At 46.8% G+C, this 19,741-nt stretch overlaps 1 protein-coding gene across 3 annotated transcripts; it reads left to right on the forward strand.

Annotated features, from left to right (window-relative positions):
* The first annotated feature begins 11,905 nt into the window (after positions 1 to 11,905).
* On the forward strand, positions 11,906 to 19,541 carry LOC114485242 (myosin-10-like). Of its 3 annotated transcripts, none has more exons than XM_028486356.2 (2): positions 11,906 to 11,976; positions 19,103 to 19,541. In XM_028486356.2, the coding sequence occupies exons 1-2, from the start codon at positions 11,930 to 11,932 to the stop codon at positions 19,524 to 19,526; spliced, it is 471 nt and encodes a 156-aa protein (XP_028342157.1). In that variant the 5' UTR covers positions 11,906 to 11,929; the 3' UTR covers positions 19,527 to 19,541. The 3 variants fall into 3 exon arrangements, with proteins under 3 accessions (XP_028342157.1, XP_028342156.1, XP_054939305.1); XM_028486355.2 differs by lacking the exon at positions 11,906 to 11,976 and adding an exon at positions 12,203 to 12,472; XM_055083330.1 differs by lacking the exon at positions 11,906 to 11,976 and adding an exon at positions 13,380 to 13,424.
* Positions 19,542 to 19,741: the final 200 nt, after the last annotated feature.

Raw genomic sequence — 19,741 nt, forward strand, 5'->3', positions numbered from 1 at the left:
TAAATAGTAAGACCACTGTGTGGGGCTTGACTCATTTGTCAGAGAAGGGGTATTTTGAAACCTTGACCTCATTTGCAAACATGTGTTTGCACATACCTTTTGTCAGATGCAAATTTTCCATTCCCAGTTTAGCTCTTCCAGATTTTCCCCGAAATGAAAGATGTGGCCATGAAGAGAGAGAAACTTTTAATAGGTCTTGACTCCAGGTATGTTCCGGGGAGCTCATTTGTCTCTAGGCCAACTTCCTGTTGACTCAGCAGCCAGGACGAGGGAGACAGAGGAGCAAAGTACCAGAATAGCAGCTGCCATTTACTAAGCGGTTACCTGTGTGCCAGGCACCGTGCTTATCACTTCACGTACAGCAGCTCCTGAACTCATGGCATGACCCTGACAAGTAGGAAGGACTGGACTTCATCCAAGGTCAAGTCACTACTGAGCTGGGATTTGAACTCAGGCTGTGTCTCCAAAACATCTCTGCTTAATCATTACGCTGGATGTTATCTAGATATTACCTGCTTGGCCTTGAGCCAAGAGCCTCTGGCCCATCAGTTGGGGACTTGGAAAAAGTATTAGGCATTTTCACAGGCTGTCAGGCATTGCAGGGAAGAGAAGGTAACTGGATGTCTCCATGATTTGTGAATAGATGCTTTGGGGGAAGAATGGGCATCCCTTTACTTAAATCTCCCTCAGGCTTCTAGACCTATCTCCCCATTATCTTGATACCCTGTGCCATCCTCTCCCCTCTTCTGTCCAAGCTGAGAACCAGCCCTATTTCCATGAGTTCTTCCCCACTCCTCCCCCACTCCCTGCCTAAACACACGAGCATCTTCTGAATTCTACAACCCTTTCTGAGATGCTCTGTATTATTTTTCTCTGCACACAGTAGTAGTGCTGCACACAGTAGGTGCACCGCAAAATTGCCGCGGCTGAAAACGATGACACACAGAAAATGCTGTATGGAGAGTGGGCAGGTGACTTAGGTCTGAGTCCTAGCTCTGCACTGATTTGCTCTGTGCTATTGGGCAAGTCCCTGACTTGGTATCTCATCTGTGAAATGATGACTAGGCAGCTTCTACAGGCTCCTCCATCCATAAAGGTCTAGATTCTGTGATTCCCACATGTCTATCTGAAGGGCAGATGCAGGTCTGGAGCTCCTTTGAGAAAGCTGGGTTCCTGGGCAGTTCCTCTGCTTCCCGCCAGCCAACTCTCAAATACCTGGTATGGAAAATAGTGTTATTATCAGTGGGCTCACACCCATCAGTGTTTTCAATAGAAGGAAATAAGGAAATCTTTCATGAGAACATTCAAGGGCAGAGCAGGAACCACCCTTTCCGAATATGCCAAAAACGCTGCCCAACTATGAAACTTGAGTCTAAAATTGAGGAGAACAGGGGCCTTTGCTTGAGCTCCCCGGTGGTGTTTCTCAAACTGAAGAGCTTTAGCAAGGCTCCCCGACACAAGTCCTCCTGGGAGGACTTGTCCAGGTGGATTTGTGGAGAAAGGGCCCTCCAATGGAAAATACAATAGCATAAGCAAAGGGGAGAAGATGGCCAGAAAAAAAAAGCAAGACAGATGGAGAAGGCCAAGGAGAGGTGATTATTAGGAGAAACAGCGGTAATGAAGGAGCAGGAGACAGGAATTTGAGAAGGTAGGTTGAGATCATATTATGCAAGATTGTGAAAATCAAGCTGAGGAATTTTTTTTTTTTTTCCTTTTTTGGCTGTGCTGTGCAGCCTGTGGGATCTTAGTTCCCCAACCAGGGATTGAACCCTGGCCCTCGGCAGTGAAAGCACAGAGTCGTAACCACTGGACAGCCAGGGAATTCCCTGAGGAATTTCTTATTTTTTCTAGGATTTCATTTACTTTCCCTTAGAATCTAGCCCTTCCAGTAGAAATCATATCAACAAAAATAATTTTTGAATTTTATGTTATTGGAGAATTTCAAAGATATGCAAAAGGAGAGAGACCAGTAATGCAATGGAATGAATGTTATTTTGGGGGGACCAAAATCCATATGTTGAAATCCTAACCCCTAATGTGATGGTGTTAGGAGGTGGGACCTTTGGGAGATGAGTAGGTCATGAGGGTGGAGTCCTCATGAATGGGATTAGTGCCCTTGTAAAAGAGACCCTGGAGAGCTCCTTCCCTCTTCTGCCACATAAGGACACAGTAGGAAGACAGCCATCTATAAACCAGGTATAGGGCCCTCACTGGACACTGAATGTGCCAGCACCTTGATCTCGGACTTCCCAGCCTCCAGAACTGTGGGAAATGAATTTCTGTTGTTTATAAGCTATCGATTATATGGACTTCTTTTATAGCAGCCTGACTGACTGAGACAAGTGATAATAAACTCCCTTGTACCCATCACCCAACTTCAACAATTCATGGCCAAACTCCTTTCATCTGTACCCTCTCCACTTCCCCTCTTTTATGCCATTTTAAAATAAATCCCATGGACTTCCCTGGAAGTCCAGTGGTTAAGACTCCATGCTTCCACTACAGGGGGCATGGGTTCGATCCATGGTCTGGGAACTAAGATCCCGTATGCTGTGCGGTGTGGGGCGGGGTGGGGGACATATATATATATGTGTGTGTGTATATATATATGTATATTAAATCCCAGACACTGTATTCTTTCATCTGTAAATATTTCAGTGTAAATTTCAAAAATAAAAGGACTCTTTAGTGTCACATAACCACAATACCATAACCACACATTAAAAAATTAGCAATAATTCATAATTATCCAATATTCAGTCAACATTCAAATTTCTATTTGTTTCATAAATTTTATTTTATACACACACACACACACGTTATTATAATTTGTTTTATTGCTTGAATGAGGATCCAAAAAAGGTTTCATTGCACTTGGTTGAGTGTTTTTTAAATCTCTTTTAATCTACAGCAGAGCCTCATCTTTTTTCCTTGCAATTTATTTGTTGAAGAAACCAGGTTGTTTGTCCTGTGGTGTTTCCCACAGTCTGGATTTTGCTGATTACATTCCTCTGGTATGGTTTAACATGTTCCTCTGTCCTCTATAGTTTCTGTAAATTGGTAGTTGGGTCCAGAGACTTGATCTGATCCCAGTTTGAGCACTTAAGGATAGCTAGATTCTACTGACAAGACTTCGTAGGATTCAAATGCTGGGCCAAGCCTTTGCAAATATTCTCTTATTTAATCCTTAAACTAATCACGTGGAATCTGTGCTATCATCGTCGGTCATCACTGTTATACAGGTGAAAACACTGAGGCTTTGAGAGATTGTATCACTTGGCCAAGGTCACATAGTTGTAAGTGGTAGAGCCAATTTAATTGATTGCTGAGTCCAGACGTTTATCTGTGGTGCCATACTACCTACTGTGAGAGGCCCTGTGTGACATTGAGATGCACTTCGAATACTGAGATTATCCCTTCACATTTCTCTTGCTTAGATGTACAGAGCAAATGCTCCTAAGTGTAGAGGTATACCTGTATGTCTATCAGAGAGGACCTTTATAGGTAAGCTATTTGTGAGGTCTATGTGTGTATATATAACTTCCAGTTAGCATTGTTTGTCTACCTTTTTCTTTAATCTTTCGGCCACACTGCATGGCATGTGGGATCTTAGTTTCCTGACCACACCCCCTGCATTGGCAGCGCAGAGTCTTAATCACTGGACCGCCGGGGAAGCCCCCACCTCATATATATATATATATATATATATATATTTTTTTTTAACATTTTGGGAGGGATTTATTTATTTATTTATTTATTAGAAATTTATTTATTTTTATTTTTGGCTGCGTTGGGTCTTCGTTGCTGTGCGCCAGCTTTCTCTAGTTGCCACGAGCGGGGACCACTCTTCCTTGTGGCGCACAGGCTTCTCATTGCGGTGGCTTCCCTTGTTGCGGAGCACGGGCTCTAGGCGCGTGGGCCTTAGTAGCTGCGGCATGCAGGCTCAGCTGTTGTGGCTCGCGGGCTCCAGAGCGCAGGCTCAGTAGTTGTGGCGCACTGGGCCTAGTCGCTCCACAGCATGTGGGATCTTCCCAGGCTCGAACCCGTGTCCCCTGCATTGGCAGGCGGACTCTCAACCACTGTGCCACCAGGGAAGCCCCCCACCTCATATTTTTAATTTAGTTTTTATAAGAACTTTGATAGCCATAAATGATTTTTTTCTACAGGTTATGCATTCTTCATTTAAAACTCCAAGCCAGGGACAATACTCTTAATATACATCTAGAGAAATAATGGAAGAACACTATAAGCTTCCTCTGAAAGGCTGTGTATAAGTCCTTTCAAAAGGGTAATGATACTGCTGATGAATATCACAGTCATGATAAAGAGGATCGCTACTGACTGCCAATTTGTGCCGAGACCTTTACAAGTGTTACCTCACTGTATCTAAGCCTCGTAGCCACCCTCCTAAGTAGGTATTGTTATCCCTGTTTTGCACAAGAGTAAATCAAGGCACAGAGAGCTTAAGGACATACCCACTATCAGGCAGTATTTTTTTTTGGCTGCATCGCGAGGCTTGTGGGATCTTAGTTCTCTGACCAGGCATTGAACCCAGGCCCTCGGCAGTGAGAGCGTGGAGTCCTAACCACTGGACCGCCAGGGAATTCCCAGGCAGGATGTTTTATTATTTTTTTTTAAATTAATTAATTAATTAATTAACTATTTGGTTGCACCGGGTCTTAGTTGTGGCAGCTGGGCTCCTTAGTTGTGGCATGCGAACTCTTAATCGCGACATGCATGTGGGATCTAGTTCCCTGGCCGGGGATCGAACCTGGGGCCCCTGCAGTGGGAGCACGGAGTCTTAACCACTGTGCCACCAGGGAAGTCCCCCAGGCAGGATGTTTTAAACCCGGGGTCCCCAACCCCCAGGCCGTGGACCGGTACCAGTCCTGTTAGGAACCTGTTAGGAACCCGGCCGCACAGCAGGAGGCGAGCAAAGCTTCATCTGCCGCTCCCCATTGCTTGCATTACCACCTGAACTATCCCCCACCCCGCTCCCCCATGGAAAAATTGTTTTCCACGAAACAATTTGTTTTCCACGAAACAATCCCTGGTGTCGAAAAGGTTGGGGACCACTATTTTAAACAACAACAACAAGCCTTTGATAAAATATATCTTTCAAGAATAGACTGATTTGGAGTTTTAAAACAACCTCCAATGAGATGCCCACACACTTTTTTTTTTTTTTTTCCTGAAGAGTCATATCCATTTTTAGCAAATCCGGGGCAATTTCTTGATTTTCTCTTCACCTAGTGAGTAGGACCAATGCAAACCAGGACTGGCTCCTTAAGGCCGAGGTGGCAATAATGCTGCGTCATATAATAGCAATCAGGCTTGATTTCAAACTGGGGTTCTCTGCACCAAAATGTGACTCCCCCTCTTCCCACCAGGTCTGATCCACCAGGGACCACAGATACTCTGAGACCAATGACCCTGTTTTCATCTCTAACCATTGACCAGACTTCAGACTTCTCCGGTGACCTGTTCCTCTTTCCGTCAAGACAACCTGGACCCTCTAAGAAACTTGCTTATTGTTTGTTATTTGCCAACATTCACACCAGCAGTTGTTATCACTTTGCTAACATTTCCCTTTCTTTTTGCTTCCTTGTCTTTTTCCTGCTGCCTCGTCCTCTCAACTCTCTTTTCATTTGTTCCTTAAATATTTACTGATGAAAATTACACTGGAAGTTTGGGAATCCCCAGATGTGTATAGGGTTCAGTGTCAGCTTCCAGGAACCTCCAGTATTACTTCTCACCTTCTTTTCTGCCGCAAGTATTCCGTTCTTTGGTCAAATGCTGTTACTTCCCACCGTTTCCTGGTATCAGTTTTCCCTGCCCATGCTTCGGTTCCTTGCATCCTTGCCCTTGCAGCCCATTATCCTCCACCGTTGCAGTCCTGATGGGGACTCAGGCTCAGCTGAAAATGACACCTGGAAAGCGGGAAGGGATCTCCTCATGCATCCATCCACCCATCCATCCATCCTTCCATCTTTCCATCTTTCTATTCAACAAGCATTTGTTAAGCATCTGTTCTGTATCAAGCACTGAGCTAGTTCCTGGGGATACAGCTGAAAACATTGACTTTGCCTGCAGGGAGTTTACGGTCTAGCACTGTGGGGTCCACTGTGGTAGCCACCAGCCACATGTAGCTCTTGAGCACTTAAAATGTGGCCAGTCTGAAATGAGATGTGCTGTAGAGCCAAAACACACATCAGATTTTGAACACTTAGCACGAGAAAAAGAATGCGAAATAGCCTATTAGTGATTTTTTTACATGTTGAAATGTAATATTCTTTTTGTATTGGGTTAATATGTTATTAAAATGAATTTCAGTTATTTTGCTTTACTTTTAAAATGTAGCCCCTAGAAAGTTTAAACTTAGATATGTGCCTTGCATTGGTGGCTTCCATTCTGTTTCTCTTGGACAGCACTCGTTTCAAAGGAGGATACAGGGATGGAGATAAAAAAACATACAAGGAGTTTTTATAGGTGCTTTGATAAATGTGTGTACAGGGTACAGTGAGGGATTATTTTTATTCAAGAGGCCATGAGAAAGTGGAGGAAGGGAATCAACTTATACTCTGCTAGGCACTTGCAGATATCCTCATGCACATTCGAGGCACTTTAACATCTTCATACGTTGGCTTGGCACTTTAAATATCTCAGTTAATCTTTGCAATTGCTATCACCACAACCTGACCACGTCTTTTCCAGGCTGCTTAGACCAAGTCACCATCATCTCTCAGATGGACTGTTTGTGGCAGCAGCCTCTTAACTGGCCTGCCCTGACCCCCGCTTTAATCCATTCTCTACATTATGACCAGAGGGATGCTTCCAAAACACAAACCTGGTCACTTTACTCTTCAGTTGAAAACTCTCCCATAGTTCCCTCGCTGTCCTCCAGATGAAATCTAAATTCCGCCTCATGGTTTACACGTACGATCTGGCCCCTGCCTACCTCCTCAGTCCCTTATTCCACACTCCTCCACACTTGTTCACTTTGTGGTAGCTTTGCTCTGAACTTCTTTCTGAGCTTGGAAAGCCCTGTACTCTCTCTTCTACGTATTATTTTTCTCTGAAAGTATTTTCTTCCTCGGTTTGTCTGGTTAATGCCTTATTTTTCAGATTATATTTTCAAAATGACTTTCTCTAAGAAGACTTTCTGGAACTTCCCCCACCCCCACTCCTGCCACCATTATGGGTTAGGTGTCCCTTATGTGTCCCTGGATCTTGCTGTACTTCCCATAATGTAGTACTTATCATGCCGTACTGCATTCTTTTTTTTTTTTTTTTTTTTCTGGCTGCATTGGGTCTTTGTTGCCGCACGCGGGCTTTCTCTAGTTGCGGCGAGTGAGGGCTACTCTTCGTTGCGGTGCACGGGCTTCTCATTGTGGTGGCTCCTCTTGTTGCGGACCATGGGCTCTAGGCACGTGGGCTTCAGTAGTTGTGGCTCGCGGGCTCAGTAGTTGTGGCACACGGGCTTAGTTGCTCCGCGGCATGTGGGATCTTCCCGGACTAGGGCTCGAACCCGTGTTCCCTGCACTGACAGGCGGATTCTTAACCCCTGCACCACCAGGGAAGCCCCATATCGCATTCTTGCAATCTTTTTGGATCAGAGTCCTCTATAAGAATCTACTAAAAACTGTACAGCTTCTCCCCGGGGGGGGGGGAAGAAAAAAGAACAATACGTTTTGCATACAATTTCAGAGGTTTTACAAAACCCCTAAAACTCTTTAGGTTTCCACAGACTCCAGATTAAAAACCCCTGCTCTCTTCCTAGACGCAAAAGACAGTAAGCGTTTCTCACAGGTACAAGTTGCTCTAAGACATTAGGATGCAAGGACTATCGTGCTTTTGTTTTTCTAAATCAAATTAAAGCTGAGTTAGCCTTATCCTGCGTGGCTGGTGAGAAGTCTTAAATTAGTCATTTTCAGGAAACTTCTGTTTTTTTTCGGTCCCCCCCCCCAAAACTCCAGAGCTTAAGGGGCCCAAGAAAATTCTGGAAGGTTCCTTCTTTCTCGGATCATTAGGAGTTTTCTGTTTTTAACTGTTCTTCCTTCTGTTTCCAAATGCCACAGTTGAGCGCCGACCCTTCCTGTCAGTCGGGAATTGTCTCCCCGGGGTGGGCTGTGAGGGGCTCCGTACAATGGCGTCTGCCCCAAGTTCCTGCCACTTCCAGGAATCTTGTTGAAAGGGGGCCCCTTCTCACGGACACCCCAGATCTCCTACTCCTTGACCACTGTCAGGGAAATAGCTCTTTAACTCGAAAATGCCACCCCTTCTCTTATCTCTCTGGAATGATCTGGCGTGAAATCCCTTGACAGGCATGACAGAGACTGAAAACACAAATAGATGCCTGAAAAGACCAGGAAAAGAATGTCAATGAATAAAGCAGGTTGGCGTCAGGAGACACCAGGGGTAGTGGAGACTGAGGCGCGCTCTGGAGCACAAGCTTTGTCTGAAAATGAGCAGCAGCTAAGGCATCAGCGAATTGGCGCTGAATTTCCAGGTCTTCTGTGTTTTCAAGGGAAGCCAGAAATCTGGATTTTCACGAGAGAACTCTTTTTTCTATATTTTTAAAACATTACTTGTCAAGGTATATTTTTTAAATCATGTAATTCACAGAATAATATTCAGTGACCTTTTTAGTAACTTTATCCAGTTGTGTAACCATCACCATAAATCAATTTTAGAACATTTTCATCGTCGCAATAAGATCCCACATGGATATTTACTGTTAATCCCTGTGCTGTCCTCCTCCTCCCCACCCCAGCCCTTACCTCAGGCAACTACTATTGTACTTTCTGTCTCTATAGCTTTTTGCCTTTGCCTTTTGGGGATATTTCATGTAAACGGAATCATACAATATGTGGTCTCTCTGTCTGACTTCCTTCACTGAACGTAATGTTTTCAAGGTTCATCTGTGTCGCTACATGAATCTGTAGTCTGTTCCTTTTTATTGCTGAATAGTATCCCATGGTATGGGTATACCACATTTTGTCTACCCATTCACCAGTTGACGGACATTCCATTTTCTTTCTGCTATTATGAATAATGCTGCTATGAACATTTGTACGCAAGTTTTTGTATCCATATATACCTTTTTTTGTTGTTCTTTTGGTAGATACTGAAGGATAGAATTGTGAGTTACATGGTACAGTCATGCTTAACTTTTAAGAAACTGGCAAACTGTTTTCCAGAGTGACGACACCATTTTCCTGCCAGAAATGACTGAGGGTTCCTGTTTCTCTACATCCTCGCCAACATTTGTTATTGTCTGCCTTTTTGATTATAGTCATCTTATAGTGAAGTGGTATCTCATTATGGTTTCGATTTGCATTTCCCTAATGGCTAATGATGTTGGATAGCTCTTGACTTTTAAATGTTGGAATTCACTCAAATTTATTAAAAAAAAATGCTTCATATCAGCGCTGTACAGACGGAACAAAACAGCTTAGAACAAAACAGGTTCATGGGCTGGAACTGCCCTGAGGGAATGAGTTTGGACTTGTGACCTAGACTCTGCAAAACAGTGGTCTGTGACCTTTTTCTTTTGGGGGTAAAAGCAGCCTAGACTGCCAGCAAAAATTACTATGGAGAGAGGACAAAGATTTCTCACTCTTTTGTAATGAAATTGTAGATTAGGAAAAAAGGACAATTTTCAATCTATATATTCATAATGCCATTTTTCCCCCCAGTAAACCATCCTGTTACATATTTGTTGAATGAGTCCTTCAGGTGTATATTTGTATCCTTTTTTTTTTTCTTTTTAAAAATAAACTTACTTATTTATTTTTGCCTGCCTTCGGTCTTCTTTGCTGTGGGCGGGCTTTCTCTAGTTGCGGCGAGCGGGGGCTACTCTTCGCTGCGGTGCGCGGGCTTCTCACTGCGGTGGCTTCTCTTGTTGCGGAGCATGGACTCTAGGCGCGCGGGCTTCAGTAGTTGTGGCATGCGGGCTCTGTAGTTGTGGCACACGGGCTTAGTTGCTCTGCAGCATGTGGGATCTTCCCGGAGCGGGGATTGAACCCGTGTCCCCTGCATTGGCAGGTGGATTCTTAACCACTGTACCACCAGGGAAGTCCTGTATCCTCTTTTTAGAGATGAAGTTAAGGAATTTGTCAAAGATTAAAGCTCTAGGAAGTGGCAGAGACGGATTCAAAGCCAGGTCTATGTGGTCCTAAATCCTGCATTTTCCTGATCAAAATGGCAAGAGGTTCAGGGATGGAGCTACATGGGGTGAGACTGGAGTCAGAATTCTGAGCCTGGCTGAGGTGGAGGGGGACATGATGTGGGAGCAAGGGAGAGGAAGGAATCAAAGAGGTTTCAAGGCTGGTTTCATTAACACACAAAGGGAAGTTGGGAAGAAAGAGTTTGGGTGGAGGGGTGAAGTGCAAGTGGGAAGAAAATAGGTTTGGGGCTTCCTGCTTTTGCAGTTGTCCCCCCATCCGGGTAGGGACCTATGGCGGACAGTTGAAAACGCAGGGCCCAAGGGCCGCAGAGATGCCATGGCTAGAGATGCATTTGGGGACAGTTTCTGTATTTTGGGGGCCACGCCACACAGCTTGTGGGATCTAAGTTACCCGGACCAGGGATCGAACCTGGGCCTCCGCAGTGAAAGCGCCAGAGTCCTAACCACTGGACTACCAGAGAATTCCTGGGGACAGTCTCTTTATTATTGATTTCTCTTCAAGACTGACATCTTTGTGATGTTGAATTCTGGTGAGCTTCCTGCCCTCCTCTTCTGATGGTCCACTGAGTTTGTTTTAAAATTACGGGAAACCACAGACTCGGTGGCTGATGGGGCTGTTTGTGTGTGAAGGCTCTAAGCATTCAGAAATGACTTCAGGGGCTGGCAAAGCTGAGACTCGGGCGTTAGAGATGGAGTGTTTGGTGTTCTCTAAAAAGTTTGTTGTTGTTTTTTTAATTCAGAAGAGGAATACTGTTCACATGCTATGTACAGTTAACCTGTACTCCATGTGCAGGCTGCATTAAGGAGGACAGACTTCATGGAGCCAAGTCACAAGACACCTGGACAGGGGGCAGCTTACTCCAGGAGGCTGGTGGGGGTGGGGGACAAGATGCACTAGGACAAAGGACAGTACAGGACCTGATTCGGACTTCCCCAGGAGGGACTCTGCACTCAGCTGCCTTGAAATCGTCTCTGAATTGCACTACCCCCTCCTTATCGTTTCCTGCCTTGTTTTGTTTTTTGCTTTATTCACATTTTACCAGACCGGAAGTTTCCTAGGTCTAGCCACTTACATCATAAATAATAAAATGCACCCATATTCAACATGAAATAACTACATCTTGCTGTAAAATTTTTTTGAAACGATTTGGATAAACTTCAGTTTTTGTAAGAATAAATCATTTTGTGACTTGTGACTTAAACTTTATTATACTTATATATAATTAATTAAGGGTCATGTTGCAGTTGACTAGATATTGCAGATGTTTCATTAAATATTGATTAACTTTGATTTTTTTGCTTCCCTTTCCTTATTTGGGAGCTTTGTTTTCCTTCTTCTTCAGGTCTCAAACGTTTTCTAAGGCCTTTGAAAAGTTAATAGGCCCTGGGGGACAAGACAACTCTACAGAACCTGCTCATAGCCCCTCTCAAGTAGCTCTGCTGAATGAATGAACGAACGAATGAATGAGGTTAAGTCCTTTTCCCAAGACTTCTCTCCAAGGGGGGTTCGCTTCTCAATCTTCTGGAATCTCAGCCCAGCCAGGAGTCTGGGTAGGGAGGCGTCTCCCCTTTGAAACATCAAACCGCAGCAGCGGAGGAAGCTGTCCGGCGGCCGCCGCTCAGCGGGCCTGGGCAGGGTCAGCCCGGGCCCGGGCAGGGTCAGCCCGGAGCCGGTGGTCGCGACAGTGGCGGGAGCGCGGACAGCCGACTGAAGCCGGTCCGGCTTCAGGGCCAGAGCGCATGGGCCGAGCAGCAGCCCGAGACTTGCCTCCCCTCCCCCACTGCAGGTGAGCCGCCGAGCCGCGGGCCCCCCCCCGCCCCAGCTGCCCCGGGAGTGACGTAAGGCCTCTGGACCGCGCTCCGGCCCCGCCCCTGCAGGCAGCGCCCGCGGCCCGAGGCCCGCGACTCCGCGGTGGAAGCCGGTCCCGCTGCGGGACACGCCGGCTGCGACAGGCAGAGGAGGCGGCGAGGCACTTGACTGGGCTGCCCCCGCAGCCCGACGCCAGGGCGAGGCGCGTCCAGGCGGAGCTCGGGTCTCCAGCCGTGGCACACCTGCCCCGCGGTCCGCACGGCCGAGGCCGGTGCGGGATCTGCACCCTTTGCCCCGCGGAATCGCGGGGCGCCCCGCCAGACCCAGCTGTCTATCTCTGCCCGAGCCAGCCAATCGACTGCGACTGCCCCGGCCGCACCTCCCAGAATCTCTGACGGGCGTGCGGCTTAGCCTATGAGATGGGGGCCTCAGCGGCCTGAGCTGGGAGCGGGAGCCAATGAGCATCATTTCAGGTGGGTGGAGGGAGCGGACCTCGGGAAGGTAGCTTCTTTCGGGTTGCTAACGTTTTCCCTTGGAGATGGGCGCGCAAACGGACCAGTGGGTCTGGGGGCGGTGGTGACGGGCGTGGAGCTGGCCCAATGAGGGTGGGAGGGGGTGGGGCAGTCCGGAGTAGCAGTGCTAAAGGAGCCCGGCGGAGGCAGCGGTGGGTTTTGGACTGAGGCGCCGGATCTGTGGTCGCGGCTGGGGACGTGCGCCGGCGCCACCATCTTCGGCTGAAGGTGAGAGGTGCGGCTTCCCGGGTCCGAGTGCGGCGGCCGGGGACCGGGGGACGGTTTGTGGGGGAGGAAAGGATCCCCGGCTGGGGGCCCGGGCGGCTGTGTAGGGCAGGAACGGAGCCGAAGCGGGAGCTGGGGAAGACAGACGGGGTTCTGGGCGGAGGGTTTGTGCTGCAGGGGCCGTAGATTCGTGCAAGGAAGGACCTTGGGGGTGGGTAACGGACCCCGGTGGGTGGAGAGACCCCTGGAGGGGCGGGGAATGAGGTACTTGAGAGTGAGACTCCTCCAGGGATTAGGGCCTGGGTGTGCGGGAGGACGACCCCTGGGGGGCTGGGGATGGAGATCTGCGGGTGGGCATGTGCTGACCTGGTACTAGGCGTGCGGGATCCGTGGGGCTTGGGGTTGGGGGGGCCTCGTGCCCTTGTGGGTGTCCCCGGGGGTCCCGCGAGCCTGTGCTTGCCTCTCGGGAGGGGAGGGAGTCCTGGGGCGGGCTGGAAAGCGCCATCCGGGTTGGGGGTGGGGGAGCGCTGGACGGGAAGGGCCACTGGGTGGGTTAGGCCGGGTCCGGCATCCTGAGTGCGGTGAGGGGTTCGCCGAGGGCTCGGAAGGCGGGCGGCGCGCCGGGACCTGCGGGGTGAAGGGACCGGAGGGCAGGACTGCGCACGGCCCGGGAGGCGTGCGGCGGCGGGTGAGGGTCTCAGCAGCCGGCCACCGGCTTGGGGAGGGTCGGGCTCCGCTGGTCCCGGGGGAGCTGGGCGGGAGAGCGGGGGGACGTCTTCTCAGGCGCTCTGGGGACGGCGGGGGCCGGGTTTGGACGCCCGGCCAGGCCCGGGCGGTTTGGGGGGGCGAGGCGGGAAATGTGGCGGGGGCGCGCTGCAGCAGGGCGGTCGGGGGGGGGGGAGGGTCAGCCCTCGCCTCAGGATCCCTTTATTGTGTAAGTGATCTGGGCATGGCTCGGCGCGGAGTCTCTTCCTGGCCTTCTGCAGTGGGGGTCACACCCTGATCCCATAAAATCGGCCTGGAATGGGGTCGGAGGGAAGTTGAAGGCGCGGAGTCCCGGCGTCCGCGGGGGCTTTGTGGGCCTGCGGTGGGCGGATGCGGCCCGGGGACCGGCGAGGCCCCCAGCCTGGCCTGCCTGGGAACTAGGGCCTTGGGAAGGAGGTTGGCGACTCTGGTCTGAGCTCAGCTGGTGAGTTTTGGGTAATGTGGCCTCTGCCTATGACCGTTATCTCTGTTCCTTGGGGCCTCTGCAGTTCCCTTCGAGATCACTGCGGTGGATGGAAGGGGGTGGGGTGGGGTAGGGGAAAGCAGGCAGGGTAGATCCCGACTGCAAATGAAACAAAGACTGCTGTTTTCGCTGAATAATATAATACCAAATATAATACTTCGGCTTTGCTGAGATTTTTGTTTTTAACATTGAAGCTGAGGATTCTTTGAGTCAGGCTTAATTATTCTTGATAGTATCTCACTCTGGAAAACTTTAATGTATTTATTGTTACATTTTCTTCATCAATCCACGTTTATTAATTACTCTTTCAGTTCCATGCTTTTGATGTTTAAGTATGCCCTGTCTGTCACGGACTCAGGAAAAGTGGCCATTTTATGCAGCTCCTTACTTCTGCATCTTAAATTCAGTTCTTCCTCGTCCTTATCTGGAGAAAGCATATGGTGTAATTGTGTGATATAGCACTAGCTTTTGCTGCAAAGGGATGCGACCCGAGAGGTTGGCTTTTTATTTGGGCTCCTTAGGGAAATCATTTCAATGAAGACAGGCTGGATGGAAGGTGAGATGGAGGAAATTTTGAAGGGCACGTTGTATGGTGAAAGACTCTAGGCTTCAGCGGATGATGTACTTACTTGTCATGTAGGAAGAATAAAAATTCCTGGTGTCGGCACCACGTTTCAGAAACATTTAACACGGTGTAAAGATATTCACAGAGGTGGCTTGGGCCATGAATAGCGATAGTGTCCTTTTGCACTTAGTTTGTATTTCTGCTCATTTGGTTGAACAGAATTCTGATAAATGAACAGACTTGCAGGTCTCTGTAATGTAAGTGACCTCTGTGGTAGCGTTACACAAATTGGGACAACTCTGTTTTAGCTTATCCATCTTAGAGAGATGCGCTATCATATGAATCCCTTATCCATCATTTTTGTTTGGCTTTTTATATGCAAGGTATTCATAAAACTGTTTTCCTGTGCCTGTACCTATAGTAGGTGCTGGGAGGCAGTCGAGAAGTTTCATGGGTGATATTTCATTGAGAGTCTAAAATGGCCTTGGAGATGGAGCCCAGGGGTGTGTGTGTGTCTAAAAGCAAATGAAGGGGATGGGGCTTTGGCTCTGTAGGGAGCTAATTTGTGCACAGATAAATGATTCAACTGTAATTAGGCAGTTATTTCAGATGACACCAAGAACCTTCAGATTCTGTCTGTTGCAAAGATGTTCCTATTTATTCCTTTTATTCCCCAATATAGGTTTTTTTTTTTTTCTATAAAATACAAAGCCTTTGCTAGATTGTGCTAGTGCGTTCATTGGCTGAGCCAGTATTTTTTTTTTTTTTTTTCCTGGCGGCTGGTGGGATCTTAGTTCCCAGACCAGGGATCGAACCCTGGCCCCCGGCAGTGGAAGCGCAGAGTCCTGACCACTGGACCGCAAGGGAATTCCCTGAGCCTGTACTCTTGAAGCCATGATTGATAATTGATCGAGAGGCAGTATGTAGTGTACTACATGCCCTTCAAAGTTTTCTCCTTCTCACCTTCCATCCTTGTAGCATGTGCTCTGGAGCTGAACTGAGTTTACTCAGCTTTGCTCCTCGTTAGCTCTGTGACCTCCAGCCAGTTATTGGCTTTCTCTGAACCTTGGGTTCCTCATCTGTAAAATGGAGATATTAATAGTACCTACCACGTAGGGCTGTTGTGAGGATTAAGAGTTAATACACACATAAACTGCTTAGAATAGTGCCTGGCCACGATCAGTGGTATATAACAACAGTATCTGCCGTTTTCAAAATTCTAGTATTATCCTTTCCGAAAGGCAAAGCGTTTGGGAGAGGTTTCCCTATCAAATACCAGCAAAAAATCTTATCAAGATTAGGTACCAAATGTACAATGGAATGAAAAAAATACAACATATTTGGCAACCACAAGTGAAGAGTTAAGATGAACAAAACATCTTCACTGGCCTCAGGGACTCCGTCAACTAAACAAGGATTTGAGCACCTACTACCTGAGTCCTCTGGTACAAAGGCGAGGGAGGGGAAGAAGAATGCCAGGAGAGCGGTACAAAATGTTAGGAGAAGGATAAGGATTAAATTGCCAGGTTGACCTGAAGAGAGCTTCTGAAAGGGTGGCGTTGGGTTAGGATTTGAAGGAATGGTTAGCTCTTGGTGGTGGAGGAGAAGCTGAAGCTTACAGCGAGGGTCGGGACCGTTCATGTAGTATTGATCAATAGGAAGGTAGAGGCCCTCCTGTGGACCACAGGAGACCATCCTCATAGTGTTTAGTTAGTTGTAGAAAACGCTGGAAAAGTAAAAATTAAAAGTAGTTTGTGATCCCACTACCCGGTGGAGACCCAATGACTATTTGTTTCTCTTAAAACAAAAAGAAAAAAAAGTGTTTATTTAATTCCCCCCCCCCCACAAAATCGGGAGCATATCGTAATCACACTATTGTGATCTACTGTGGTTTTTTTTTTCCCTTATATTAAATTATAGGTGGTTCCCCACCTAGAAAAAGTACATACTGATAAATTTAAAATGTGTTGATTTGATCAAACAATTTTTAAATCCATGATTTACTTTAAAAAAAAGAAAAAAGACCTGCCCTAGAAATGACCTGTTACGTTTCTGTGATTTATCGTCATTTGCTAAATCTAAGCATATAATTACATGTCTAATGTAAAAGTAAAGAAATGTGTGCATACATACAGGCAGCAAGGCAGTTTCTGAAGTGTTGTATGGGGTATACAGTTTATACCTAATCAGAATAAGAGTAACTTGTTATTGTATTTTGCTCTAGTTGGATATTTTCTCTTTTAAGAGACTGTCCTTCCTAAGGCAGAGTGTGTGTCCTGCTGTCTGTACCCACATTTATCCAGGATGATTCCCATTTCAGAGCCATCCTCTTCCCAGCAGTGGGCAGTGAGTGTATAAGTTGGGAAGACAGAAAACTTGTTAATAATCTTATTAGTGGAGTCCGGAGAGGTGATGGGTTGGTTTTTGAAACCGTTCTTCAGAATGTACATGTGTACGTGAATATTTTCTCTATTGCCCTCTCCCACATGTATGCCTGAGAAGGCAACTGCAAGTATAGTTAGAGAGCATATTAGCAATTCTATCGGTAGAAGTCTTAATGTTACATGTTCTGTGATTTTTTTGTTTGTTTGTTTTATTCTGTCTTGTGATTTTTGTTTTCTCCAAGTGTATACTCCTTAAAACGTTAGCATATCCTTTAAATCAGGTTATGAATTAGTCTAAAACATTGGTTTTCAACCTTTTTTTCTACTCCAGCATACCTGGTAGTAACAGTGGTTCACCATGGCAACCAGAGAACTGTGGAGGAATGGTTCTCAAAGTGTGGTCCAGCATTATCAGCAGCATCTGGGAGTTTTTGTTAGAAATGCAAATTATCAGGTCCTCCACCCCAAACCTACTGAATCAGAAATTCTGGGAATGGGGCCCAGCGATCTGTATTTTAATAAGCCCTTTAGGTGCCGCTGATGTCCTTGCCAGAGTTTTGAGAACCATGCTCCAGGGCATGAGTGTTTGTAATCCTTTACATTGTAACAACCAGTTTCTGAAGAATCTTAGCTATTTGATTCTAGTACCGTCTTACTGGGACTGAAAGGGCTAGTATCTTGTACCACTATCAGTGTTTAATCTTTTAGGACAAAGATAAATAGATCCCTTTAAGAATCTGAAGAAAGTTATACGTGTTCTCCCCAGAAAAGCACAGATATACAAAAAAGTTGTACAACGTTTTTAGACCATTTCAGTGATTTCATGGAGCTTGAACTTAGTCTACAGACTCGAGGTTAAGAACCTCTTAACAACTTTGGATGACTTTATGATTTCCCTTGCAGCCTTCCATTCTCTTGCCTACCAAGAATCCCCATCTATTTCGGGAGAGGGAGACGTTGGGAGGGTTTGATGGTTACTCACTTGCCTTCTTGCATTGATTTGGATGAGATTTGTAATAACCTGGAATTTGGAGTAATAACAGAAGTATTTAATGATGGTGTTGGATTCCAGAAAGATATTGTCAGGCAGGAATGATGAGTCACGTCAGAAAGATGAGTGACGAATGTAAAACCCTGTCCTTTGGTCCAAAAAGTCAATCCCACAAGTAAAAGAGAAGTAACTTCAAGGACCATGAGTGGAGCTTTCGCTGACAGCTCCTTGTGAACCAACCGTAAATGAGAGCTCAATAAACCACTTAGGTCTTGAGATACTGTTCACTGTAAAAGTCACAGAAGCAGTGCTTTCCCCAGTGGGGCCTAAGGCTGTGAACAGTTCCTTTTCTTCTGCGCTGGTCAGACTGTGTCTGGAATATTATTCTGTTTGCTTCCAGTCCCCCCACTCTAAAGGGGCATGGAGTCTGTGTAGAGGCGAGAGACCAGAGGGGAGGAGTGAGTCCCGATGAAGGACAGGATGCCGGAGAGGAACCGGCGGGGAGCAGCTGCGGGCCTGGGAGCGGAGACCTGAACAGCCCCCATCACATACTTGAAAGGCTGGGTGTTATGCCAACTTACGCTCTTCCCCTGTGGTCTCGTGATCACACTGAGGCCACCTGGGCCATAGCGAAGCTGCCGGGGGCTGGCTTGGCGTAATTGTAAGGAAGAACGTTGAGCCTGTTGTCTGAAGGTAGGATGGGAGGCACATTCTAGACCCGAGGGTCGGTCTGCTGGCAGCCACCGTGCGTTTCTGTAGCTGTCAGTACATCCTGGCGGTCCAGCAGCACTCCATGGGCCTTTTGTCGTGAAACTTTGTTTTCTTTTTCTTCCTTCTCCTTTCCCTTCTTAAGTCCCTGTTTCATTTGTGGTGAGTGTGAAATAGGAGATGGAGAGGGAAAAAAGGGTGAAACTGGAACTTTGCTTTTCCCTCCTGCTTGTTTTCCAGCCGTCAGTGACAGGCTGCATCTTGAGTGGTCCTCAGACGACCAGAGTCATCATTTGTGGTCACCCCTGAAATTTACCTGGGAAACCCCGTTAGTATGGCCATGGAGAGGGGCTACCCCAGCTCCTTCACTCAAAGTTCACGCTTTCTGTTTACCAAAGTGTTTGTTTTAAGTTTCTTAGAAGAGTAAAATTTGTGAACCATAGTGTATTTTGAAATATCTGACTTTGTCCTCCTCCTCCTCTTCTCGCAGAGGCAATCGCTCTTGGATCCTCCTGTTCACGATGGCACAGAGAACTGGACTTGAAGATCCGGAGAGGTATCTCTTTGTGGACAGGGCAGTCATCTACAACCCTGCCACTCAGGCTGATTGGACGGCTAAAAAGCTAGTGTGGATTCCATCAGAACGCCATGGTTTCGAGGCAGCTAGTATCAAAGAAGAGCGGGGAGATGAAGTTATGGTGGAGTTGGCGGAGAATGGAAAGAAAGCGATGGTCAACAAAGATGATATCCAGAAGATGAACCCACCTAAGTTTTCCAAGGTGGAGGATATGGCAGAATTGACGTGCTTGAATGAAGCTTCTGTTTTGCATAATCTGAAGGATCGTTACTATTCAGGCCTTATCTACGTAAGTATGCCCTCTAAATACTCATGTGAAGTGGTGACTGGGAATTAATGGAAATTATACATACTGTCCTAATCAATGTGGAATACGCACATACTCTCTGTTTAACATGTCTATTTCTGTTAAAGCTAGAAAGATTGTCCCTTGCTTACCCAAGTCTTGCTTTGCTTTAAATCTTAACACATAATTTTAAATAATCCAATCTGCAATTAAATTTACTAAAATGCTATTTGAGTCTTTTGTGTAGCGGTGCTCTGGAGCCTAAT

This window comes from Physeter macrocephalus, unplaced genomic scaffold (genome assembly GCF_002837175.3).
Source record: "Physeter macrocephalus isolate SW-GA unplaced genomic scaffold, ASM283717v5 random_845, whole genome shotgun sequence".
NCBI lineage: Eukaryota > Metazoa > Chordata > Mammalia > Artiodactyla > Physeteridae > Physeter > Physeter macrocephalus.